Consider the following 27301-nt stretch of genomic DNA (forward strand, 5'->3'; position numbering starts at 1 on the left):
AGGTGGTAAGTAGATTTTTACTCACCCTAACTGGGATACTGTGGGAGAGTTTTGCTTTATGCCAATACTTTGCTGTGTATTTTAAATTACACTTGGGGAGGTGGGTCAGTAGATTTGTATTCACCCTAACTGGAATGCTGTGGGGAGGAGGTTTGTGCTATGCCAATACTTTGCGGTGTATTTTAAATTACACTTGGGGAGGAGGGTCAGTAGATTTGTACGCACCCTAACTGGGATGATGTGGGGAGAGTTTTGAGTCATGCCAATACTTTGCTGTGTATTTTACATTATACTGGGAGAGGTAGGTGAGTAGATTTGTACTCACCCTAACTGGGATGCTGTGGGGGGAGTTTTGAGCCAGGCCAGTGCTTTATGGTGTATTTTACTATCATCTGAATGTTTGGTGAGCTCTAAAGCGACTAGCTGGGACACACTTGCTTTCAGGTCAATCGGCAGGGTGGTCTGATGAAGGTTTGGTTCGCTCAGCTGACGGTTTTCCTGTTGAGAAAGATAAGAATTCTTTGTTATTTTCCCCACTTCCTTTTCAGTCATCTATCTTAAGAACACCAGACATTTTCACTACAGCGATTTTGATGTTGGTGTCAAGCAACAACGGTGTGTGTGAGACAAAAAAATAGAGAACCTGCCCGTTGCATCAGACTGGTAGTTTACAACAACGACAACAACAACAACAACTATTTCACATTTCCTTACATTTTCAGAATTTTCAAATTGTTATCTATCACAAACTTTAAATACAGAATATACAATTGCATTTTACACTGAATATGTTATATATGAGGCAATGCCTAGCAGTTAGATAACCGCAAGGTTTTCGAGCTAGCAGCTAGTTCTTTGCAAATAGTTTCGGAAGTGCAGGACATCATAATGACTCATTGCATGACAAAATCACATGATACACCCACACACACCTTAAAACAAACAAAAGAAGAAATATAGATGGCGAGAAGAGAAATTAGTCACATAATGTGTGGTCGCAAAATTAAGATAAAATAAATTCACAGGTCTACCCATCCTCTGAAAGAACGTTCAACATACCTTATTCGATTTGGCGGTGAAATTCCAGTCTTTAATGAACTCTACCGCTTCCACAATGTATTGATGGATGCAATCAAGGGCTCGAGTGCGTGACTATAAGGTTAGAGAATGTAATAAAGGGCAACGTTAGAGAGGCGTCATACTGAAGCAATTTTCAATTGAGTATCATAAGTAATTCCCGCTTGTTTTCGTTTGTTTTGGTTTTGCTTTACTACGAACTGTGATTGGCTACCACAATTCGCGCCATTTTCTTAACCAATGAGAAGCAAAACCAAAACCAATCGTGCCTCGCTCACATGCGTTTTCCCGCGCTTGGCGCTGGTGACATGTATATTTGCAGCGAGTCTTATTGGCTAATTGCCTGTTTGTGTTTGCTTGTGATTGGCCAGGGTTATTACTTTGGTTTTGTGTTAAAAAGGCAAAGACACAATTCTTACCCCAAATGGAAGATCGTAAGGAGCATTACTCGATTCGCTTCCGAAACTGATCTTGCTGCCGGCATCCACAGCTACAAACTGGGAGGAAGGAGAAAAAAAAAATATATTTGTTGTTTCAGTTATAGGGACAATATTATCAGGATTTTCCGTATTTTTCTTTTTTAGTCTAACCTTTGCTAATTTTTTATTTAAGAAGCGTGCACATACATTAATTGCTTCTTTGAGACCAGCAAAGAGACTACTATGTGAAATGAATTCTAAACCAAGCACGATCTGGAATTAATTTTTTACCAATTGCATCAAAGAATCGAGGAAGAAAGTGAAATGAAGATCGTCCAAACTGTTTCACGTTCGAGTTCCTTTCTATCCTGGCCGTTCGAAGTCAAAGACGTTTCTTGTTTATTCTAACACGGAAGGAGAACTGAACGTGGGTCTAGATAATCACAACATGTTTAAGAACACATTTAAACCTCACCGCGTAGCTGCACGAAACCACAATCACTAACCTGTAACACAGACTGGAGGTTTGCGTCAGGAAGCGAAGAACGAAACTTGACCGCGTGTACAAGCTCCAACACAACAGCTCGGGTCAGAAACAGTTTGTTACGTTCCTACAAGATTTAAGCAAACAGAAACAGCATTTTTGTTTACTTGGCCAAAGTACAGTCGTCATATAACCGACAATGTTGGGCGCTATGCTTTGGATGATCAAAGAGAGCGAGAAAGTGAAATACTGGTAATAGCTCCTTCTTCATCTGAGAGTGAAATCTAGAGGGGACCTTTAGCAGCATCTGGGGCGTTCCTAACAGCGGTACTTTGGTCTTATCACGGCTGACAGGTACGCTGTTTCAGCAACATCATGCGGCCATAAACAAATTTATTTATTTATATTTACATTGACTCCCGAACTCGGTGTGACACACAAAAATAACAATAAACTATCCCTTCATTCCACAAATCGCTAATCTGACTACCGAAGAACGTTACGATAACGTAGCTTAATCTTGGGAAAAGAAAAAAAAAACAGCATTCCTTTCTGAAAGTATCGAATAAGCGAATAAGTTAGTAAAGTAACTAAGAGAGCCACGCCAATTTCATAGCATCCTCGGAGACCCGGGGGGAGGGGGGGGGGTCTGATTTTTTCCCGCCCGTTCTGACTTTTTCTCGTCCTCACTATCTGCCTCTTGGTCTCCGAGCATGAGTTTATAGCAACTTCAAATTTACTGACAACAACAATCCTGGCCAATTGAGTAAGGTACTCTTGGATCTTTTCGAACGTTTTATCCACTAAACTTTGCCTCAACAGAATCAACACTCTTTGCTGTATACCGCTTATTGATGTAACCCCCCCCCCCCCCCCTCGCCCCTTACTTAGCGTTGAGCATTAACACATGTGAGTATCACAAACGTAGATTCGTCTTTGTTAATCGACATTGTAAGGGGGTAGGGGGAATGGAAACATGCCTAGATTCTCCCCACAGAGGCCTCCGTCCCGAAGATTTTGGCCAGGACTGTACTAGTAGACTATAGGCTGTTCTCAAGGAGGGGAAGTGTCGATTTTTCTCGGGGGGTGGGTGCGGCTACTCGTAGAGAAGGCAAGGGACGCATTAACCAACTTAAGAATGACCAACTGAAAATTAACAAACAAGCCTACGCACAGCCAAGCGTTTTCCTCTTTTAGGAGAGAGGACAGCTGTGCACGGGGTATTTAACAAACCTTTGGGAAAGTCTCTGTGCATCTGACGCACAGTTCTAGCAAATCCTGAAGCTGAAAGGAACATTTGTTGATGGCGTAACTAATCACTTGAGCGAATGAAGGTAACAAGATCTGAAAGAAAACAAAGTGTATACTGTTAAAATGGAATCACTGAGAAAAACGCGGCTGAAAACAGCTTCAAGATCGATGTTTAAATTCTGTCTTCTGCCGTTTTTCTCACCTTAAAGGACGAATTAGCTGCATTGAGAATCGCAGACATGATGCGAAGGGCAGGTGTAAGGTCGCACTGTGAAAAAATTAAAATATAAATAATCATAGATAAACATAGAACAGCCACATTTGATTGGTTCAGTCATCATTGAAATGCCTTAATGGAGTGTTTCTTTCGAGGCACTATCGCCTTTTATTATTAGCAGTATATGATATTTTCATTAGCTGGTTATGCAGGTTTAGGAAAATCACATTTCCAAAGGAAATGATTAGACCAATAGTCCAAAACAGAAGCACTCCATTCTAATGTGACGCCAGACTTCCTGAAAGTGACGAACACGGAAACAGTGGCTCACTGTGGCCAGCAAATTCGAGGTCTCTATGGCCGGTCAACACATCGATTTTTGTGTAATTTTTATCGCTTTTTTGTTGTAATGCAACTTTTCAGTGCCGCGTTCAAGATGCTAGTGCAAAACTGCGATTTCAGCGGGATTTGTGGTCGAAGCCTCTCGCGAGAAAATTGCAGTGAAGTGGGAGAAAAGTGACATCAAAAGTCTCAGGTATAAAATGGCCTTTAGAGAAAAAAATGTATTTTGATTTTTGGAAATAGATCTATGTCACCTAAACACCGCGTGTTTATAATTTCAATCTCTGCTGAAACAAAAAACTCATCACTGCTTTCTATTCTCTATGACTGATCTAATGGCTAAATTTAACAAGACAAAACTACAAGTATCGCTGAGAAACATTCACGTAAATTCAATCCTTTGGTGTTCCATGTTAACGTCTGGAGAGTTCCATACAGATTTGGACTTGCCCAGTTTAGTCAGTATTTCAAGTAGCTCGCAATTGAGCTGTTGCGAAACAAGCGGGGCTTGTTGGAGACATCAAGTAAGGCGTTTACTGGAATTGGTTCAGTTTGTTATAAGAAGCTTACATTCTCAGGTAGCACAGACGGCAGCTTTCTAAAGAGCGCTTCAAAGTGGGACAGCTGACTTTCCCAAGCGCTCGTGGGCTCACGCGAGGCAAACTGAAGATATGTATTCATGTTGCTTAGCAACACGAGCACGCGGTCATTGAGAGTCCTGGATCCTAGAATGTCCTGGAACAGAAAGAAGAGTTCAATCGCTCAGTGAAAAGCACAGTTCGCTGTTAATGCGACATTAAAAACTAAACAACAACAACAACAAAAGCCAGGTTTATGAATAGATTCATCACACTAAATTAAAAACAAGAGTAAAATTTCGTAGAGATCTCATCCAAACCCGAAGCAATAGAAAAGTTTGGAATTCATGAAAGAGTTCAACTTTTCAAATAAGGTTTGCTGAAAGCTATGAACCTATACTGCACGTGAAGCGTACCTCTAGTAAGTAGGCTACCGGAGACATCTGGTCAAAGGACGAAAAATCGTTCAAAGAGATGGCAACAGCCTTTAGTAGAGTGTCGTCTGCAACAGTAAGAGATAGACCTCACTCAATCACTGCATCAAAAACTATTGCGTACCTAACTGATAACAATGTAAATGAAAAACCCATACAGCAAAAATGTACTGTTGTGATTTCCATGTAAAAGGAAGATGGCAGGTACGTTAGCATGACCGCGGACTTGAACTCTGGAACACAGGATTAAGGGTCAGTTTGATAAGCCTCAAATTTGTTCTTGTAATATCAATACTTATTCAACCCCTGAGGTGGTGACAGATAAGAATATGATCACCCAAGGTGAATTTTCTTGATATTTTAACAACTTCCCCTTAGTATTTTTTATACGAAAAGTACGGGGACAAGATAGGAGAATTTTTCTTTGATATTAGGGGTTACAGGGTAAAGAGGTGAGTGGCTTAAAATTACCAAGTTCTGTTGTCTTTCGTTTATTGTTTATTTAGCGTTGCACTGAAGACTTGGTAGGGAAATTCCAACAACTTGCGCCAACCAGCGTATGCTCTCAAGTGTAGAAGTGTAGGACCCTGCTCCAAGGGACCTATCCCCCCCCCCCCTCGGCTCTCTTTGCTCGACGGCTCGTAATTCTCGGCTTCTCCGTTCACCCGAAACAATCAAGAGCGCCTGCGTGTCGGCTATCAGTACCATCTATCAAACAATCTGCGATCGGGCGTTCTTTTTTTCAGGGAACGCGAAAGTGTGGCAGCGCGAGAGTCGGCGGTCGGGCAGCCTGAGTATCAGGCCTGAGACTCAGGTTAGCGGTCAGGAGAGGGGAAGATGAAAAGGTTAACTATCAAATCGAATTCGCTAGTACCATCGAGTTGACGCGTGCACAAAAGGTTAATATTTACCTTTCAATTTGCTCCTAAACAGCTCAGAGAAGATGCCATTAGGTGCAAGTTTGATCAGGACGCATCTCAGAAACTGTTTCGACACTTCTCTTGTTGAACCAGGAATAAGCACATTACTGCACCAGCAAAACAATAGCACATGTTAAGGAATATCACTGATCCCTCCCGCTCTTTCCCCATTTTAAAAGCTCTTCACACCCCTTCAAGCCGTCTTCAGCAGATTTCCGCTTGCAGCGCTATAAATATCCAAGATTGCAGCTGTTTAATCTAACTAATCTGCCCTTCGGTATAGCCTGGGTGGACTGCGAGAAACCAAAAGTGCGAAGGCTAATACAAAACGCGAAATTGTTCAGTCGTGAGTCCTCGCGCGCCTGACTTCAATTCTCGCTCTCGGTTAGCCTGCGTGACAGGCGCTAGAAAGAAGAAGGGAGAAGGGAAGTCGGGCGCGCGCGCGACGCGCGGCGAACACTTTCCCTGCACATCGCGCGCGTGCCCGATTTCCCTTCTCCCTACCCCTTTCTAGTGCCTGCCACACAGGCTAGCTCTAGGTTTGGTTTTACCGTAGTTTCCACTATCCAAAAGCCAGGAACAAGCTATAATCGAAACCAACAACTACATAGAAGAATACGCAACGCAGTCTAGGATGCCCACCTGTTTTCTTGCCAGGAAAACAAGGGATATACACATTTCCTGCGGAATTAAAAACACCTGTTAAATAAACATAGACCAACGAAATTTGTCAGACCTCCACCGCCCCCCCCCCCCCCCCACCCCCAGTTTTTTTTTTCTTTCTTAAACTTTACACTACAGGACCGTCCAATTTTATGAATTTATCAGTTTCAGAAATTGTGAATTTGACCGAAGATATTCGAAAAGAGACCTAAAGATCATCGAAGGGAACTCGAAGATTTCTATTAATAACCTGGGCCGGGTTGTTCGAAAGCCGATTAACGCTAATCCACGATTAAAAGTTAACCAAGGTTTTCGTCTCACACATTAAAAATGATTTTAAAGGCTCATTTTAAGCTAACGGTAAAGAAAAAGTCTAAGGTAAAACTTAGGGACAAAAATCTTTTGGACGAATCCTTATGGACAAGTTAATACTCGAATCAAAGTTCACGTTAACCCAGGATTAGCTTAATCGGGCTTTGAACAACTGGGCCCTGAACATTACCGAACATAGTCCGACGCTTTCTATGAATCAACGGAAGATCATCGAAGATATTGCGACGCCGATTATTGACGACACTCCCATGAGACCGAAGATAATCGGAAAACATACCTTGCGACGCACTCCAGCATTCGAAGCAGAAAAGGCATTGCCATAGAGGGGCTTTGATGCACAAAAGTGGACAGCACCACAATGCACAAATTAAGGGTCTCTTCGTCAAACTGCTCAAGCGAGACCCCGCAATCAGGGCACCAGTCGAGATCAAGGTCTCTATCAGGAGGCTCTTTATCAGCATTTGCGTCCAAGGTCCTGTCAAAAGACCGTGTGGAGAGACTGTGGACCAGTCTGGCCTTTGAGCCCCTTCGGTGCTCGCTAACGGAAACCGAGCCTTCTAAGCTGCCAGATCTGCTCACGTCGAGTTCTCGTGCGTCTCGGCTGGTGTCCGAGTCTATGGATACTGGAAAGTCATTAAAAAATATAGCAATAAGTTTATAAATATAAAATTATAAATGACTTTATTTAAGTGTCGAAGTATCTAGCACTATTGTGTTAATTGGGGACGCTATAAATCATTGAAATAAATATACAAATTGAACATAACATATGGTAAAACATCCCAAATGGTGGGAGGCAAACCAGTTGGCTCTTTGCAAAGCGTGACCTTGGATTCTAAAACGAGGCTACCGTGAAACAAATCCAAGTGGTCAGAGCGGGACTTGAACCCGGGACCTCTGGATTTCAAGTCCGGCGCCCTAACCACTAGGCCACGCCGCCTCCCCCTTATAAATCAACTTAAATTAACTTTGTTTTAACGAGAGTGACACTTAACAGCCTGTTACGATAGTCTCCCTCTTTGTCAAGTCACGCAACGCTCCTCCTTCTCAGGGGAGGAGCGTGGCGTGACGAGACAAAGAACGGCTGCAAGGGAGACTATCTGTTACGACTGATAAACCTGTGGCCATCAGATTCCAGATCGAATTGCGGTTTGGAAATATTGGTTTTTAGGAGAGGGGAAAACCTGGGAACCCGGAGAAAAACTTCTCGGAGTAAGGACGAGAACCAACAACAACCTCAACCCACATAAAACGCCGAGACTGGGAATCGAACCCGGGCCACACTAGTGGGAGGGCAGTGCTCAAGCTCTTATTTTATGACTTCCAATGATTATTGTAAAATCTTCATTTATTAGGATTTACAAAATCTTCACCCATCTTTTCAGACCTTAGATTACGTTCATTCACAAATGACCACTTTAGTAATTTGTGTTTGCAGCAATTTTCAAAGAAATTATGTCATAAATGAATCAGAAGAAGAATATCGTAATTTTGACTGCTTTGTGTTATTTTTAACCGATTATATTTAACAACAGCAAAGTTCTCAGTTAAATTTAAAGGATTTGAATGGAAATAAACCACAATACTTCCTCGCAAATCTTCCTGGTTTTAATAATATTTTACAGAGTAAATGAGTAGGATGGCCCTTTTTGACTTTATTTTTAAAAAAACTTTAAAGTTTATGTTAATCTAGATGTGGTTACTAACCAGTCAACTGCGGTGGTTTCTTAAAATGAAATGAAAAGTTGAAAAAACGATGTTTATGATGTTTTCGTCGTACTCGCCAAGACAACGGACGAGCTGAAATAACAGTGGAAATATTAGAACGTTTTAAAGCAAAAATATCTCATCAATAACAGACAAATTGAGCATCACGTTTGCACGTTGGTTAAGAATCGCGTTTACGGCAAACGGCTAACGTGGGTTTCGCGTTTATGTTTTCTTCAAATAAAGAGTACAAAGATGAGAATAGTGCAAACTAATTCTGGCCTTTGATGCTAACGCAAAACTACTTGATTTGACAGAGAAACTGAAAACAGGAAGCGGCAAATATAGGATAAACATCGTCACGTGGTCATTTCTCACGTTTACCGTTTGCCGTAAACCTCTCTAATATTAAACTCCGGATCGTGATTTTATTGAGTTTACGTCGGATTTACGAAGGAAATTTTCACCCTTACAGCTACACAAAAAAGCATCAGGTTTATAACATTATTGCTTCCCGAAGAACGCGATACTTAATCTGTCCAACGCTTCAGGATCACGCGCAAAAGAAAACCACTTCTAATTTATTCGCATAAATAAATGAAATCAACTATCCAATCAGAATTCGAGGACAGCTGTCACGGAAGACCACAACTGGACTTGAGTAAGTTGCTGGAGCTAAACTCAGATTATGATTGGATAACTGTGAGAAAAGCCAACTGCCAGCTGTCAGGCAAGTGAACTTGAGTTGGTTTACTGAAAAATATCCTCGGATTCTGATTGGAAAGATGTCACGAACGTATGCAAATTATTTAAAAGTGACCATTTCTGCGCATGACACTGTAATGATAAATTCAATACACAGTAGTTGAAGTTAAAGTTTAGTTGACATTTTGAATAAAATTTGATTCATAAACGAAACGTCAGAAAAAAAAGGCGCAATGTAAACGCATGCCAGTTTCAACTTAATAGGCCATTTCCGAGTTGCTGTGAACCTCATTATCATTCAAATTATCAAGTTAAACTCCTTTCACTAACCAGGGTTTAAATTTACCTGTGTTAAAGAAATAATTTATCGCAATCGTTATGATGTTTGACGTTTATTGTAGCCAAAAGAAATTCTTTAACGTCTCGCTTCCTAGCATTATCAGCGCAATAATTATTAATGCATTCCGTGCCTTTAAAAAGGCGCCCCCAGAAGGCCACATACTCAAGTTGTCAGAGACGTTGGCAGACTATTGATAAGAACAAGAAAACATTTTCCATGAGATCTCTCCAAGGAAATTTTGCGTTGGCAAACTTAAGGCAAATTTGCACGTAACAATTAATCGGGCCAATTTGGAGCAATTTGACAATGATTATTATTGAGCGGACAAATCAATCTTTAGAAGTCTGTGGCAGTACTACAGATGTTTTTCATCACGTCGATTCCCCCCTCCGCACTACATCAACGGAAAAGATAAATCGGCCAACAAATTGTAACGTGTAAATAGTAAGTGAATAGTGAGTGAACGTACGCTTGCCAAGCAGTAATTAAAAGAAAAAATAACAACAACAGAAGGATACGGTAACGAATTGTTTTGCCACCAAACAATATCATCTTTGTATAGGTCTGCCGAGCGAAACCACGAGTATTCAAAACTTTTAAGAGTATAGCGACACGAGTTTTCAAATTTCCATTTGCCGTGTGAAAAGAATACGTAAAATGAAAACAACACAAATTAAGAATGGCTGAATTTCTCCGTACCTGTCCGCCCCTTAGACTCGGTCCTAGACAGTCCTTCTCCGCGAATTTCCCAATCTTTATCTTCGTCTCGGCTAGTCCCCGGGACCACGCGCCTTGTAAAGGCCGGGGGATCCTGGATCGGGGTACTGGAAGGCAGAAGACGCTCTGAATAGTTCACCTCGCCGGTGTCAACGAGTCGAACCTCGGAGATTGGTCGGAGATTATCGTTCGTCTCCGACTGTTTTTCGTCTTTTTCCTTCTCTTCTTCGATCGTCTCCTTCGCCTTACTTCCGGTGCTGGAAGCTGAGGGAGACGATATTTGTCTCTCTGGGAATCGCTTTGTTTTGTCGTCTTCGTCGCGTGATTTGATTGTGGCTGGTAAAGACATCTGTCTGTCAGTGTTAGGACGGCGGGACAAAGGGCTTCCTGGCGTTTCTGGAAGGAATGATGAATAATTTTTTTTCGCTTCGTGCAAATACTTTAGACGAGAAATTAGCTTTGGTATCCCTCTAACTAAGAAGGGCCAAATTCAAGGCAATGTGTTGCTTTCAAAGCTCATTTTCTTTTACTATACTACGTTTGAGAACGGTTTGTAAGGTAACAGTACGACAGTGAAGCAGTTCTCAGTAGCGCTCACCTAAATGGCGATAATTCAGGGTTTAATCCGAACCACCCATGGTAAAACAATCAGTTTACTTTTGTAATAAAAATAAATAAATAAATAAATAAATAAATAACGTTATTCTGCTTTATAAGGTTGTCTGAAAGTTGAGTCTGGACAAAATCTCAATCAATGAGCACTGAAATGAAAGCTACAAATCAGTTCTTTCAGCACATTCGGAATAGATAAGTAACATCCTAAAGCAGAGAATGACCACGTAGACATTCTTGACATTTCCGCTTCCCTTTGTTAATAGGCCATTGCCCAGTTTGAAAAAGAGTGATAGCCTGGGTCGAGAGTAGCTTCCCACGCGATTGTGGGAAGGTTTGTGGGACGTTGGCTATTATCATTGCATTCTGCGTCCCCCAAACAATCCCAAAATCGCTTGGGCAGTTACTCTCGACTCAGGCCATCACTCATTTTCAAAGTGGGCTATTTCCGAGTTGCCGTGAACCTCATTATGGAAGCGAGGCTAAGTGCAAAGCTTTTGATATTATAATTAGTTGTGTTTGCATATGAATGAAAACTACTTTCCATAATAAAAACTTTACACTTAGCCTCGCTTTCATAATGAGGTTCACAACAACTCGGAAATGGCCCATTTGCTGTCTTCTTGCCGCCAAGCACTTTTATAATTTTAAAATTGGACTTTTATATTTCATTGTTACGCTTTTTCAAACCGTCATAACCGATGAGGACCTAAGCTCTTAGGTCGAAACTTCTTTCAGTATTTTTTACAAAACGTTTGCTTTTAACTTTTTTTAAAGTCAGTGTCAAACCATATCGCATTTTACATATTTTAGTTCTTTCCTCTGGTGTTGTCTATTATGTTGTACAAAGAGGTTCTGAGGTTTGAGTCTGTGTAACCATTCAAATGAAAGCCATTGAACAGAACGTGGTTGTTCTAACATCTGTTTCTGGGATCCAACAATTAATTATTTAGTCTGTTACCTGAACGACTGGTCACTTCTCCTCCCAATGTAAGAGATTCCCCGAATAAGGACGCCACACTGGCTCGTTTTGGGAAACCCTCCTTGGGCCCTTGGCAGGCATGCTCCTGAGCTTCCAGGGTGTTGAGTACTACATGTATGAGGTTCTTTGTGTCTCGTTTGTGAGCATCTTCTTGAAAAGGATACTACGGGAAAAAAAAAACAGACCATTCGGACTAGATAAGTAACATTCGTGTAGGCCTGGCGCCAAGGAAGCCTTTTCTTCGTTTGATATTGCGTAGCATTTTTTCTTGGAAATACTAAAGTGATGACGTCGCAAAAGCTAAATTTCCGAAATTATGGGATTTGTTGGGATATTTTGAAAGAGCATGATGAAAAATGCCTACTTGCCAAAAATCATCATCTTATTGCAATTAGGGAATGATATATTAGTATTTTTAAGCTCTAATGACTTCATACAAATCCTTCTAATTTTGTCTCTGTTCCACACGTTTGGAACTATTATTTTATTTGGAATTATTATTTTATTTCTCCCTACCCCACTTTCCACCTCCGTCCACCCACACACACACACATACTGCTTTCCCCGGGATTCTATTTTACTAGGATGGCCCCGGAAAAACCAAAACAGACAGAAACCAAAAGAATAAAGGAAAAGGAATAAAAATTGGTTACCCTTCATATGACAGAACCTTGGGCCTCTGAGTCCTTCATTCATTTTAGGTTACCACACTTTGAATTTTACCTACACCTCTCTCAAATTCCAACAGCCTGAGGCTCCCCCCCCCTTTCCCTCCCCCTCCTCTCGCTCTCCCCCCCCCCATCCCCTCCCCCTTCCCCTCCCCCTCCCCTTTCAGTAGACCTGCACGTTTTAAAAGCTCTATTTTTTCTAGACTCTAATAACCTGCAGCTGCGTTGTTTTTTTAAGGCTAGGAGCATTCTTTTGTTCTCTCGACCAACCATGTAACTAGAAAGTCGTTGAAACCGGTGCAGGTCGTCCCAAAATTTTCGCCGTGTATTTTTAATCGAATAACATGAGTGACAGTACTAAAAGGATGGAAAAATTGTTCCATTTACCTTGTACAGTATTATAAGGCAGGCCATCAGCCAGGTCTGTCTCAGATGCGGTGGTATCCTCACCAGAGAGAACGCGGGGGTCTGGGTTCGTTTCTGTGGCTTGGGAGCCGCGCAGAATAACAGCAATTGTAGTGTGAGGTTGAGCAACTCGCTGCCCCACTCTTGATTCTGATCCAGGACTTGCACGATCCCGGCCATGTACGCATGGAAGACTGGGAACAACCTGTAAACAAAGGAATTTATTATGAGCCAAGCATCTGCGTAGAGGAAGAGAAAATCGGCAAATTTGTGCTTCTTTTGGTCCCTAAGGCGAAGTGGGACGGTACATCGTATATAACCCAGACTGAAATAACGACAGAAAAGCTAACTACATTTCTCATTTTTTCGTTCCAATGAAAGCTCAGAAAGAAGAAGGCTAATTTAAAAGTCCGGCAGGAGAGCGGCGTCTGAATCCGTTGGTGCGGCAAACATAGTTAAGTTCAACAGGGGCTGCTGCATAATGTCACACTGGAGCGAACCTAATGGATTTAATCACTCATTTTATTACGGCGAATGTGATTGGTTCAAAGTCTCATCACATGACAAGTCACGCATGAAGTTTTAACCATGAAATAAGGCCAAACGTGACCATCGCTTAATCCTAACGAATCTCGCCTTTTGGCTAGGCTTTGTACTTCATTACGAGGAGAATGCTTTGGCATAAATATGTTTAACCTGCTATTTTTATCCTCGTGCGGAAACGAGATTTAGAATTAACAGCTCGATGAGGCTTGACTACTTCTTTCCTACAAGGTTTGGCGAATCAGATGCGGCAGAAAGTACGCCACCTGAAGCAGTTGTCACTCCCCAAGTCGCTCCATAGTCAAACTTACATGAAAAGGTCCGTTCGATCGACCTTATTCCGGAATAAGAATAAGCGGAATAGCTGTTAGATTTCTCTTTTGAAGAAATTTGGGAGGCCAATTATGCAAACCATGGCTGACACATGAGAATTTAAGAGCCCTCTCGTACTCCAGTAACTCCTAAAACCTTTTTTGAGGGATTTCTTGTCATCGTTGTCTGTACTCCTATTTCAGAATAGGGTCAATCGAACGCACCCTAAGGTTCGGCACAAGAATGAGTCTGGAACGGGCCTCAAATGGCTGCATGGTTCCAAGTGAAATGGTACATATCAATGTAAAAGCTTTCAGTCGTGAAAATACATAAGACGAGCACCATACCTTAGTCTACGCGGATTGCCGGTAAATTCTCCAACCTTGATATCATACCCCATCAGCACACCAAGGTAATGGCTCATTTGTACCACTTCATAACTCTCCGTCTTCACAAAACTCGAGTTCTCCGCTCCAGGGTAACTCAGGAAGTCCATGACCAAGGTGACCAGCTGATGCGTGGCTTCAGCCTCCAGGCTACTTCCCTCTTGACCCCCGCTCAGCACCTGGCTGAAGGAGGAATCCGTGGAGGCAACAGACTGGCGTTGGGTCTCGTTCTCTTCCTCGTGGACAGTTGGTAGGTTGGACTGGATGCGTCCGCCCAGGAACATGCGATCTGCGATGTCAATGGAGCCTGTCTGGTTTGTGAAACCGCCCGTACGGCGCTGACGGCTACCGCTAGCTGACGTTTTGCCTGAAAGAAAGCAATTTACACTGGTCAGAAATGACAGGCAATAGACCGGGTACGTAAACCCATTGACAACAAAGAGGACCTTAAAATTAGTGAAAAGGCCGAGTTTGAGAGTTTGTCTATCAAAAAAGCGAAGATATGGTTTCGTATGTCTGAGAATTTTATAGACGTTTGTATGGAGACAAGCAAAATTTTCGGTCTTCATAAAAATGTCTACATTTTTTTAATTTACGGACAAGACTCTCAAACTTGTCCTTTTTACTACCATATAACGCAGCGTGATATTTTGCAATTTTGCATATCAACTTGCTATTTAAAAATGTTTCATCATCATAACAATCGTTACCACCACCGTCATCATCATCATTATAATCATCGCACCATCATCATCACCATCATCATCATCACCTCTTCATTAGAAACGCCTCACATGGAAACGCGCTGACAATTGTTGGTGGTCAGCGTTTTCAAAATAAAGCTGCACATATGTACGTGAGGTAAAAACATGACAAACTCTACCTTCTGAGCTGGAAGACACTTGTCGGTTGTACGTGACTTTTTCACCAGGGAAACGAAATGCGTAGCCACAACGGAATGACGAAGACGTTTTACGTTGCTGTCCGAGGCTTGTACGAGCCATGAGGGATCTGGTGGTGGGTTCAGAACGCAAAACCTGTGCTGGATAAACAACGAGACACAAAGAGAACAGTTATCTTGAGACAGTTATTTCTTCATTGTTAAGAGCGGTTTTCGCGTTTGCTTTGGCTGTGCATTACTACGGACTGTGATTGGCTGACAAAACTTGCGCCACTTTCTCAACCAATGAGAATCCAAACCCAAATTAGTCGTGTTTTGGCCGCACGCGTTTTCCCGCGCTTGGCGCCAGTTACATGTATTTCGCTCCGTTAGCTACGATCTTCGGGACGGCAACATTCTCGCAATACCTAAACTAGGACTACAACCTATGGGTTGAACTCCATAGAGATCCTAAGTTGTCACCATGCAAAGAAGACCTGCGTTGCATGCAGTAGAGCTTACTGTTTATTGCTTTTTTTCTTCGCATGCGGTATTACTTTTGAACAAGTACAATACTAAAAAGGAAAAAGAAAAACATACTGATTTTTCGTCCAGTTTCACTTCCTCCATCTATGGACGCCTCACTGCTGGCCGCTGCACCGGAAGCGCTGCGTCCCTTGGGACTTGCAAGCGACACGAAGTCTGCGTTTTCTATCAGCAAATGTTTGAAGCGCCTGATGAAAAACTTCCCACACAGGGGGGTATGGTGGGGGAGAATTCGGTGCAATATCCGGCAGGTGTGGATTAGCAGGAGCCTGTCCTTGGGTACTGCATCATACTGGTGCTCGATACACTTGTAAAGGATCTTGAGGGAGGACGCTCTGATGGTGTCTAACATAGAGACAGCTCTGAAGTACACAGAGAAAGCATAATTATTACAAACGATTTAAAAAAATAAATGTGTAGATCGTAGAAGACAGTGCAAGGGCGAAATAGTCGGTCAGAGATAAAACAAAATCCATATCTACTTCGCTTTCGCATAATTCGTGTGATATAGAACGGTATCCAATTGTGTCGACAGGTTTTTTTGCCTTTGCTTCGGTTTTGCTTTGCTTCGCTCTGTGATTGGTTAGTAAAACTCGCACCATTTTCTCAACCAATGGGAAGCAAAACTCAAACCAATCGTGACCTGGTCGCACGCGTTTTCCCGCGCTTGGCGCGGTTACTTGAGTTCTTATTGGTCCATTGTGCTGTTTTCGTCTGTTGTGATTGGACAGAGAAATTACTATGGTTTTGGTTTTACGGCACTCAATTAAAATCCCTCTAATGTATGCACCGGAAAAAAAACCTGCAAAATTCATGTCGCTTGAGTTTAAAGCCATGTCCACTAGAGGTAGACTGTCACTTTAACATATCGCTGGCAAATCACCACGCTACATTTTCTTGTGTGTAAACGTTGCGATTTCTTCTCTACTCTATGTTCCTGCTATATGACACAGCTTAACGTAGATACATGTTGTGGACTTAGCGCCATCGTTACGTCATTGTTATACGTCCCTGTAACATGACCCCTCGGGTGAACCCACTTTCAAACGATTTGTTTTTGGGATTTTGTATGCCGGTTTAATTTCAAATAAAAGTCGAAGGATTTCGCCATGGTGAAAGGCTTGTACTTTAAAATGGACAAAAACAGAGCGCAAAGAAAAAGGATGGTTCAGACTGGTGGTGTTTTGGACACATTCCAAAAGATGAACGCCCAAAAAACAAACACGCATACTTAGATACCTAACTCGCTCCGCTTTTCAAATGAATTTAAGGCAAATACCTCAGGTGAACGGGCGTGCAAACATCTTCTACTGCCCCGACTAAGTACGTAAAACAGTGCGCCAAGGCTGACATGACAATGTTGTTTGATTTTATGTGTTCTTTTTCCAGAAACCGGGCAATGACGGTGATTTTTTCCACAGCAGATGATCGTTCTCTCCAATCGTCGTCTGAGAAGGCGTTTTCTACCTCATCGCAAAGCTTCTCGGCGCCATAGGGAAGGCAGACGCAGTGAAGAAGAATCTGGACACACAACTTAGACATCTCCGAGTGCTCGGCTTGCAGAAGATCCCAGATACTGAAAGGACAAAGAAAACGGTGTTGAAGCGTAAATAAATAACTCCAAGAATAATGATGCTAAAACCAATTTCGTACGGGGAAAAACAAATCCTTAAGACTCGCTTTGTCACCTTTCCATCTATAACTCGACAACAACGAACAACTACTAATAATGTATATAAAAGCTATCTGTTATCGAAATCTAAAATTAAAATGGCGTTATTAGTCTATTAATTTGGCGCGAAAACTACCATTAGAAACTTGAGACTAAAAATCACATTGGTCACGTTTGACACTCGTATCTAATGAGACTGAAAAACATAACAATCGAATAACAAAGACTACCAAGGAAACTGCCTAGTTTAATGCTGACTTCCTTGAGTTTGACTTGGAAAATAAGCAGGTTGTCACCTTACCTAGTCGTACTTTTTTTGTTCGCTTCGGCGGCAACAGGCGAGTTTGCTCGAGCCATGGTTTGTTTGTATTTAGCTGAAATACCCATGGCGAGACCAAACGAGCCTGATATGCCGCCGAAGCGTACCAAAAAGGTACGATTAGGTATTTAATGTTCCCAAATTGTTGGTTGGGATACATTGGTGAGAGGCGAGTGCTCTAACCACGGCGCTATCCCTGCTCCACCAAGTAATGACCCTCCACAAGAAACCATATTCAATAAGAGGCGGGAAGAACCAAAAGTTGGTCACTTTTGGTGTGTTTTTTGACATATCACACTGTGAAAAATTCTTACTTAGGAATAAAGAAAATCTCCTGCAGATAAGCCAAGAAATCCGCGTCTGCATCCATGGCAATGCGCAGATAATCACCACGAAGAACCAACACCTTTAAGCAGCTCAGGATACTCAGCTGTACATTGTGGTCCTCTTGGCGAGGGAGCTCCTAGAGGAGGAACAAAACGCACGAGGTCATCCTGTCGATATGGACCTTCACTCTAAAGACATGAGGGCACCCCGTCGATATGACCCGTAACCCGGAACACACGAGGGCATCCTGTCGATATGGACCTTAACTCTGAACACATGAGGGCACCCTGTCAATATGACCCTTAACTCTGAACACATGAGAGCACCCTGTCGATATGAACCTTAACTCTGAACACACAAGGGCACCCTGTTGAAATGAACGTTAACTCTGAACACTCTAGCGTCAGATGAGTGGATGTATGGTGGATGAGTTTTCATTAAATGTTTGGTTTATGGAACTGGATGAAGTTTAGATTAAACTTAAGTTTCGTCCAATTCCAGGAAACAAACATTCAGTAAATGCGAGTTTGCTTGTATGCGACAGTTGGGGAAATTTATGCTATTAATGTTGGTATTAAAATGGTACTCGCTCTAATGGACTATTAACCACAGTATACTACTTTACTACGATCAGGGGGCCACAAACTCTCACGCGAAAAACAAAAATTGAAATAAAAAATAAACTGACTCATTAAAATAACCAACTGCAAATATGCACGTTTCTCCTAAATACTGAAGTTCTTTTCCACATATCTCTGCCCGCCTTTCTGCCCCACAAGACCACTAATATTAATTTTAAAACAGAGTTTGAACGCACGCATACTAAATCTACGCCATACATGATGCAACACCATCGCCGTTACCTTCAGAAATCCAACAAGCAAGTGCAACTGAGGGAAGTTATCACACACCACGCTCCAACTAACGCTACCCGTACCACTCCTCCACGACCCAATACTCCCCGACATACTGCGCATGGCCGCGAAGGAGATGATATTCTCATTAAGTTCAGAGGGCGCATCGGGATCACTGGGCGCATTCTCAGGCTCGGGATCGTTGTCGCCATGGCAACTATCAGTGACGTCAGAGGAAACTTCTTGTTGGGTTTCTTTGAAGACCTCTTCGTCGATTGTGTCGACTTGACTTTTGTTTGAGGCTGAAATGAGAAGGGATGTCGGTTTGTAAATTGAGATTAAGGTTCTAAAGAACTATTGCATTCAAAACCTTCAAGACAAGCCAAACAAAAGAGCGCAGGATCTTTGTCAGAACTGTATCAGTAAAATACTCGAGATACAACAAAAATAGGCGGAAAACTGCAAAAGGGAAAAGGCAGATAGAAACAAAAAAGAGTTGGATATGCAATAACAAATAAACAAAATTGTTTGACGTCAAGCTTGTCAAGCTACTTAACTGTCACTTCTTTGAGCGTCCACCCTCCCCTCCCCCCTCCCGTTAAAGTTTGTTTTGCAAGCTGCAATACCGAACAATCATTGACATTTAAATTTATATACCTTTATATACTAACAAGTTAACTGAAAAATGCTGTTTATTTTGATAAGTATACCGACATACATAAATATCATTATGAGAATGTTGGACCGGGCATATGAGCTCTCGAATTCGCAAATGGAAAAGATATTCATCTCTCTGACAAGTGAAAGATCTTAGCTCTTGCAGACTTACACAGGCTTCTGTTGGACACGGCTTTACCGCCTGAACTGGTTCTAGAGAGCCTTGCAGTCGCCACTGAGCCAAGAGTATCATCTCTAGCCAACGTGTCGCCCTCTGGAAAAACATTCTCCAGTAACATGTGAGCCAACTTGAACCAGATGCTCGTCATGTTACACATCTCACAAAGTGTGGAGTGATCGCCATGTTTACCAGCCCAAGATATATCAAGCATGCACTTGAAGAGCTTCTTAATGTCCTCTCTTTCGGTGCTATTAGGGATGTGTCTTTCACGAGTAAACTGAACGTTTACCTGAAATGGATAAGAAACTGATATAGCTAAGACAACGCGACATGAAGTTTCAAGATTCAAGTTTCAGTTTATTACTCGGGCCGTAAGGCGGACCGAGTTAAGGTTTCGGTAGCATTATCAAATTATTTTTTCTTTTTGGGGTGGCGATGGGCCGAGAGATAAGACTTCGGGCCACGAGTTATTGTTCTCGGTCTCGTTTTTTGTACTCGGCTGGTACGAGTTACGTTTTCTGTCGTGTTATCAAATTCTTTAAATTCTCGGTAGCGTTCTTTGTTTTCGGGCCGTGAGTTTACAATATGCGAGCCAGACGTGCAAAGCATGAACAAAACATGCGAGGCATGCGAGGCATGAACAACCCCAACATAAACTGGTCATAGATCATACCGAAAATTACGATTTGTCATTGACCCGGCGTCACATACATATTAGGACCGTACAAATGGTTTCTGTCTCTAAACGAAAGGTGAAAACGTAAGGATTAAAGCCCGGGGATTATAAAAAGCATTCGTATGACAAATATCGTTTTCCCCTGCACTTCATTTTGACTGCAAGAAATGCAATTCTATCTGGTGGTTTCTTATTACCTCACTATATCTCTGTATCCATCTATTTGGTAGCCTTCAAGAAAGCTCTCTTGGGGGTGGGGGGCGGGAGGGGGAAAGAGGATCCACCCCCAAGAGAGCTTGCTCGCTGAGGCTATCTATTTGGGGGAATTGGCGATGCTGGAGGTTATCATTGTTAAAAGATTGTAGGCTGACTGCACCTACAGTCAAATATGGCCCGAGTATAAGCTGGAAACAGCTTCTTGTTTACACTTGGATAAAGTATTTACATTGTATATTGGAGCATAGGAATAAAATAACAAATAAAAGGAGAAAAGAAAGAAGTTAGTGGCTTTGGTAGAAGTGTACGGTGGTCAGAGGAGCTTAGCTTTCGAGCTAACCACCGCTATAATATATTATAAATGGAAATACCAATAATAGTGTGTGCTTGGTGCCATGGCAACTATGGACGATCGTAAGGAACTGTCACTTTTATATTAAAATATACATAGTTAAATTACCCTTGAGAGTGAAGCAGAATTCCTTTATATTGTGACACGAGAGGAACAGAGAGAAACAGGAGAGCGTGCGGAACAGTGTGAACCCGACCTTCAGTTCTCATGTCACCGTCCTCAGTTCAAGGTCCAGACAACTTTATAACTTGACAAGATTTTTCCTAGCAGTCCTGTTCAGTTTTTTTCTTACTGTTTTTGGGCTGTATAGCTTATGTGTAGGAACTATAGTCGATTGTTACAATCAATGGTTAACGTGCTCTTCGGCAAGAAAGTTTGCCTCAGAACACCTGCAAGTGTTCAAAGAAACCTGACAAGAGATGAAGGGAATTTATACCAACGCTAGTTTTTAACGCTGTGAAAAATGCTTCTAAATTTTGAGTCTGTGGATGAAATCCTAATGTGCGAAGAATCAAACGAAAATGGTGCTTCCTGTTGTACTTTTTATTCTAACTTCTAAATCTGTGGATGAAATCTGTCTTATTCCGCGTGGTTCTAACTTTTACGTTTATGAGTGAAATTCGAAAGTGAGCAGTGCTTCCCTGTAATGAACGGTGAAAGAAAGTTCCTTGGAAATGCTTGGAAATGTTATCGGATAGGATTGATATAAAAATAAATATCAAAAAGTGTCAAAAATGGTTTTGAAAAAACCCACAGGCGTTTCGGGTATATATGATATACAACCAAAACGTTTTTTTTTTTTTTTTTCAAAACCATTTTTGACACTTTTTGATATTTATTTTTATCAGTCCTATCTGATAGTACTTCCCTGTGTTGCTGATTGTCATGCTGTACAAGGTGGTTCTAACGTTTTCAAGAGTCTGAGGATGAAATCCTCAAGTGTGACCATTGAAATAAAAAGCTTCTGAGCAATACTTTCCTATGGTGTTGTTTATTATGCTGTACAAGGTGGTTCTAACTCATGACCCTGTGGATAAAATCCTAAAGTGTGACCATTCAAATGAAAGCTACTGAGCAGCACTTTCCTGATGGTGCTGTTTATTATGTTGTACAAGGTGGTTCTAACTTATGACCCTGTGGATAAAATCCTAAAGTGTGACCATTCAAATGAAAGCTACTGAGCAGTACTTTCCTGATGGTGCTGTTTATTATGTTGTACAAGGTGGTTCTAACTTATGACCCTGTGGATAAAATCCTAAAGTGTGACCATTCAAATAAGCTACTGAGCAGCACTTTCCGGTGATGCTGTTTATTATGCGGTACAAGGTGGTTCTAACTTTTGAGTCTGAGGATGAAATCCTAAGTGCAATGGCCATACATATGAAAACTACAAGGCATTACTCTACTGTGGTACTGTTTATTACACTGTATATAGTATGATCGTTCAGATGAAAGCGTCTAAGTAGTACTTTCATGTGTTGTACTTTAGCGCAAACATTGAATAATATTATCACAACTAACGCTTAGTCTGTTACCTGTTTCACAAGCAAATCAAGTTCCATAATGAAGCAAGACAGATTTGAACTCAACTCTCCCAAGTCTGCAGATACCACACTGCTGACCGGTGTTCCGACCACCGGGCCGTCTGAAGTTGTGGTCAGCGGTGACTGTATCGTAAACATCGGAAAAGGGAACATCGTGGCGACTCCTTCGGAGAATTCAGACGAGTTTTGAACGACCTTGATAAACATGCTGAGAAGCATATCAAGGGGAATGATGATATCCAGCTGAGAAAGAATCTGTAATTTAGAAAAATTTATTAGAGTTTGCATCAGTAGAAAGGTGTTAAGCTCAGACGCGAACGTAAACTGTTAAGAATACGGGAAACAAAGAAGAAATTTGGAGTTGACTGCAAATGGTCACGATGAACAATGGTCGTCTTTTTCTGATACAATTGAAGGAGAATACCGCGTATTGTCCAAGGCATCAATTCTTGCGCATGAGCATCACACGCTTGTCAGGGCTTATCAGTGAACAGTCAAGATGGTCATAGATTTGAAAACAATTTATTACCTGCAGCCAAGTGAGCGCCTCAACCTGATGACGAGGCACAGGAGACCCCAGTGATTTCCTTATGAAGCTCAATGTTGTGTCTGATTTAAGTTTGAGAGGAGACAGCAACGGATCGAAGAGTTTCCTGCAGAACACGATTGTTTAAAGTCAGCTCACCTATGCACGTACATGTACCATACTACAGTGTGCAAAATCTTCACCCTTTATGTACAGCAAAAAAGAAACAATTCTACATTTAAACAAGGCAAAGCGCATGGACACTGTATAAACACCTGACACAAAATAATTTTTGGTGAGAGAACGAAAGCTCTCGACTTATGTTCATTCACAGGACTTTTTTCAAGACTTGTTTTTGTTAAGGGTTTGCTTTCGTGGGAGATGGGTTCTTATTATTGCCATTTCACGCCTCAAAAGTCACGAAATTTCACGCGTCTAATCAGATGGGCTAGGTTTGACTTAAAGCAGCTTAAAACTCGACGCTAACAGTCTAAACAACCAACTGTAACAGCCTGTGGGCTTATACATATATATCTGGGAGAGTAATGTTAAGGACGGTGCCTACTAATACAGAAGTTCTTTTTCGAAGCTTTTGGTTAGGCGGGAAAAGCAGATCTTAGTAAGGGCTGTTGGAATCCAAAAAGATAATTGGGGGTAACCTCGGATATTTTTTTGAGATAATTGAGCAACAATAACTCTAAAAAGCGCTTAAATACAAAGCAATGTATGGCATTTTCCCTCCAAATTGAAGCTTAATTATCTCTGAAAAAAGCGTAGTTACCCCTAATTTTCTTTTCGGATCCCAATAAACCTTGCCAAGATCTGCGTTTCCCGCGAACTTATAAGCCGCGCAAAAATATCTCTGTTTTAAACTGGACTTTCTCAGACCATCTCCAGATGCGCAGAACGTATGCGCAGTAGCAAAAGGGACACCGTCCTTAATGGAAGAATGTTTGTGTCTGAGATTTAATGTGGAGGGGGAACACTTATTTTGGGGGCTTAAATTGTGAATTTTATACGATGACTTCAAATTTGACACAATTGATGAAGGCAGATTATATCAAACCATTCAGGGTAGGCAGACGGCGAGGAAAAAAAAAACCAAGAAATTGAAACGGTATTTATCCTTGCGACTACGCCATGTTGTGTTCACTAGACCATGTGGTCCTTCGTTCATCCCCAATCCCTTAACAGACAACACCACACCTTTGACTTGCACGGCTAAGGACATGATACTTGCGTCATGTTGTTCCATCTTTTTAAAGGGAACCTCTACTCCGACAACAAATTGACGGTAAATTGTCGGAAATAGTGTCTAAATTCTACATTTTAGTTTAGAAAGTAGAAGTGACATTCAATTGTGCTAAAAATAAGATCTACGGTTGCCGCTATTGTCAGTAAGCAGAAGTTCTTTTGTGTGAAACAATTGAGCAACCGTATTACGTCATGAAATCCAAGATGGCAGCGCCCGGGAAATTTAAATTCAATCAAATCAAATTCTGTTTTGTCCGACACAAAAATATTATTTCCATGTTTTCCAATGAAATTTGAAATAAGATTGTATTTTCAACAATTTAACGTTAATTTATTTCAAGAGTGGAGGTTTCCTTTAAAAACTTTATTATGTACTAACTTACGTTAACAAGACTTTGAATCTCCCTAAGTCATCTGGAGGTACATCTGCCTTGATCGCTTCCATCCACTGAGGCATAATGACATCCCAAACCTAAGAAAAGTTCAAACGATTTTTGAAATGAAAACTAAAGAAGCAACAGATGCTTTTCAAGAATGAAGCGCAGTGGAACTGGCCCTCTACATTATGTACACGTAGTTGTGTATACATGATAAATCTATTTCTGCTTTACCAAAGCCTGTAAAATTCCGAAAATAAGTTCAGTGCCGTAAAACCAAAATCAAGCAATTGCTAAGCTGACCAACCACAACAGGTGAAAAACAACGCAATAAACCAATAAGAATTCTGAGCAATACATGAAATAGACGCTAAGTGCGGGAAAACGCGTGCGGGCGAGGCACGATTGGTTCTGGTTTTGCTTCTCATTGGTTGAGAATTTGGCGCGAGTTTTGCTAACCAATCACAGAGCATAGCAAAGCAAAACCAAACTTGCTTTCGACACTCAAATGAAAACCACTCTATTCGTTCAAAGGAGTTTTTCAGGGCCTAGAACCGGGTTGCATAAAGGATCTTAAAACAAGTGGTAGTTTTCTGCGACCATTCTTTGATTCTCTGCGCTCCGAAGGGTTTTCTTGAGCGTTATATTAGATCACGAGGCTGAAGGCGGTTAGTGAGGATACTTAGGGCACAAGAATAGGGCGCGAGAAAATTCTCCGTAACACAGGGAACGATAACAGAAAACTTATCTTAAGATCCGTTGTACAACCGGGCCCTGGGGCTTATTTTCTGGAAATTAAAGGGTTTACTTTCAGAGTAGCAACTGAAACCTTGAAGTTATAGTAAAGGATTGGAGTTCAGACGTAGTGAATTGAAACACCGTATTTATCTTCTATTTTTGTCGCGTGAGGAGTAGGCTATGGAAAAACATATACATGACTTGTAATGCACGAAATTTTTTAGCATGGTTTTTATTCTAAAAGTGTAATCTATGGAGGAGAAACTTAACCAGCTCTACTTTTTTACAATGATATTTTCCACAGCAAAAGAGTTGACGATTAGTGCACGCTCTTACCTCAGGTGTGACAAGGTTATGAGGAACCAAACAGCACAGACGGTGGAGCCCTTCCATGTGCTGACGCACTTTACTTGACATGGTATCCCAGCATCCTCCAACCTTCACATAACCCGGAGGATTAGGTGACAGACATGCGCAGAGCACATCTAACTTGCTGTCTCGAACCTGCATCAGCCAGCGGCAGACGTACTGACTAGTAAGGCGCTTCAGCAACTCACCCACGTAGTCTCTTCTCAATGTTGAGACTGTCTCTATCCAAGATAGTGTCATGGAAACCAATCGACCCAGCCTTTCTGTTGACTCGCACCTTGCGGGCTCATTACAGACTCCAACCAGAAGCCAGACACCAAATCTACTGAGCATGCGTCGGTTGTTAATGTCATTGTCTACGTCATCCTCAATTTCTTCATCTTCAAGTTTTCCCTGAACTAGTCTGATAACAAAATAATGCAGAAATTCACTAGAAAATTCACTGGTCACTGGAAATTCCAAGGAAGAGAGAGGTGAAAAAAGAAAACGTTTCTTAGAAAAATAACTTTAGCAACTGAATTGGAATGTTCAGAGGCTTGAGGAATCCAAACCAAACAATGTTTTGTGGGAGGAATACAGACATTTTCTGGAGAAACTCATTATACGTAAACACACACTACATTATAGTCAACACAGTGATGTAACAGTCACCCACCCCATAGCTTCATTCCTTGTGTTCTGACAGGCCTGTGCTTCTCCCAGCAGACGAATCACTGCCTCAGTAGGGTAGGCTTGGTCTGGGCCTTCCAGCGTCCAGGGGTCTGGAAACAAGTTCTGTGTAACATGGTTGTATCCGCCTTCACCTGTGTGATAGCGTATGTGACATTCTTGGCACATTGTCAAGGCTCTCAGTCTGAAAATCAAAGCAACAAATGTGGCCATGTTATAAAATTAAATGTGGCTAAATGTAATTTAGGCAAAGTTAAAATCGAGGCAAGTGCTGGTCAGCGGTGCCCGCATGGCTGGGACATGCGGGGCGGCCACCCTACTTTGCAGGGGCCCCTGGGTTCTTACAGCTCACATGTTTGTGCCAATTCATTTCTCATCTGTTCGCTTGCCGGAGCTTGTGCTGTTTAAGTTTGTTGCTGTACAAAATATTCTGTTAAGGATGTTACTTGGGCGATCAGCATTGAACATGTTCCAATTAACCTAATCAAAAAACAGTAAAAATTTTTGATCACATAAAAATTTTAAAAACTAAAAATTAGTTTTTAAAAAGTTTTGATTTCTTTTAAAGTTTGAGAACAGATTAACTAGTAATCAGAAGGTCCTAGGTTCGACTCCTGATGGGAGTACTTGGATTTCTTTTTTCCGAGTATGCCTGTGCCACATTCTAGAACAACCCAATACATCATTCTCATTCATTCACCAGGCCTGAAATATACCATCACATTTATTTCATATACCACACATTCAAAACATTCAAATCCTAGAAGTACGTAGGATATTTGTCCCACTCATGAACCTAGTTTACTGGCCTTAGCTCCCACAAGTCTCCTATAGTTCAGTGGTGGAGCATTCGAACTAGTAATCGGAAGGTCTTAGGTTCGACTCCTGATAGGAGCACTAGGATTTCTTTTTTTCTGAGTATGCCTGCATCACTTTCTAGAATAAAACATCATTCTCATTCATTCACCACATTTAAAATATACCATAACATTTTCAGATTAAAACTAGTTTTAATTGAAACACTCTGTTAGGGCAATTTACCTCAATCC

The 27301-nt window shown here is 41.6% G+C and overlaps 1 protein-coding gene and 1 long non-coding RNA gene across 3 annotated transcripts in view; one reads left to right on the forward strand and one right to left on the reverse strand.

Annotated features, from left to right (window-relative positions):
* Positions 1-27301, reverse strand: part of LOC146467472 (protein unc-79 homolog) — a 44622-nt gene that overhangs the window by 9991 nt on the left and 7330 nt on the right. Inside the window, exons 7-33 of one of the 2 annotated variants that reach the window (XM_085125759.1) lie at positions 26239-26436; positions 25551-25986; positions 24483-24571; positions 22849-22972; positions 22311-22574; positions 19523-19820; positions 18703-18995; positions 17827-17975; positions 16801-17097; positions 15576-15883; positions 14979-15137; positions 14057-14462; positions 12837-13059; positions 11761-11944; positions 10170-10583; positions 8426-8518; positions 6996-7341; positions 6365-6403; positions 5714-5829; positions 4785-4870; positions 4361-4525; positions 3434-3499; positions 3214-3324; positions 2003-2107; positions 1497-1574; positions 1060-1152; positions 326-498 (exon numbers count right to left, since the gene is read on the reverse strand). In XM_085125759.1, the coding sequence (XP_084981885.1) occupies positions 326-498; positions 1060-1152; positions 1497-1574; positions 2003-2107; positions 3214-3324; positions 3434-3499; positions 4361-4525; positions 4785-4870; positions 5714-5829; positions 6365-6403; positions 6996-7341; positions 8426-8518; positions 10170-10583; positions 11761-11944; positions 12837-13059; positions 14057-14462; positions 14979-15137; positions 15576-15883; positions 16801-17097; positions 17827-17975; positions 18703-18995; positions 19523-19820; positions 22311-22574; positions 22849-22972; positions 24483-24571; positions 25551-25986; positions 26239-26436 (5313 nt within the window). The remainder of the gene's footprint in view (positions 1-325; positions 499-1059; positions 1153-1496; positions 1575-2002; positions 2108-3213; positions 3325-3433; positions 3500-4360; positions 4526-4784; positions 4871-5713; positions 5830-6364; positions 6404-6995; positions 7342-8425; positions 8519-10169; positions 10584-11760; positions 11945-12836; positions 13060-14056; positions 14463-14978; positions 15138-15575; positions 15884-16800; positions 17098-17826; positions 17976-18702; positions 18996-19522; positions 19821-22310; positions 22575-22848; positions 22973-24482; positions 24572-25550; positions 25987-26238; positions 26437-27301) is intronic. The other variant, XM_085125760.1, reaches the window with a different exon arrangement.
* Positions 17871-18232, forward strand: LOC146467474 (uncharacterized). The gene is made up of 2 exons (XR_014867711.1): positions 17871-18000; positions 18041-18232. It is a non-coding gene; the product is annotated as an uncharacterized LOC146467474 (long non-coding RNA).

This window comes from Pavona decussata, unplaced genomic scaffold (assembly GCF_977016875.1).
Source record: "Pavona decussata unplaced genomic scaffold, jaPavDecu1.1 SCAFFOLD_135, whole genome shotgun sequence".
Lineage (NCBI taxonomy): Eukaryota > Metazoa > Cnidaria > Anthozoa > Scleractinia > Agariciidae > Pavona > Pavona decussata.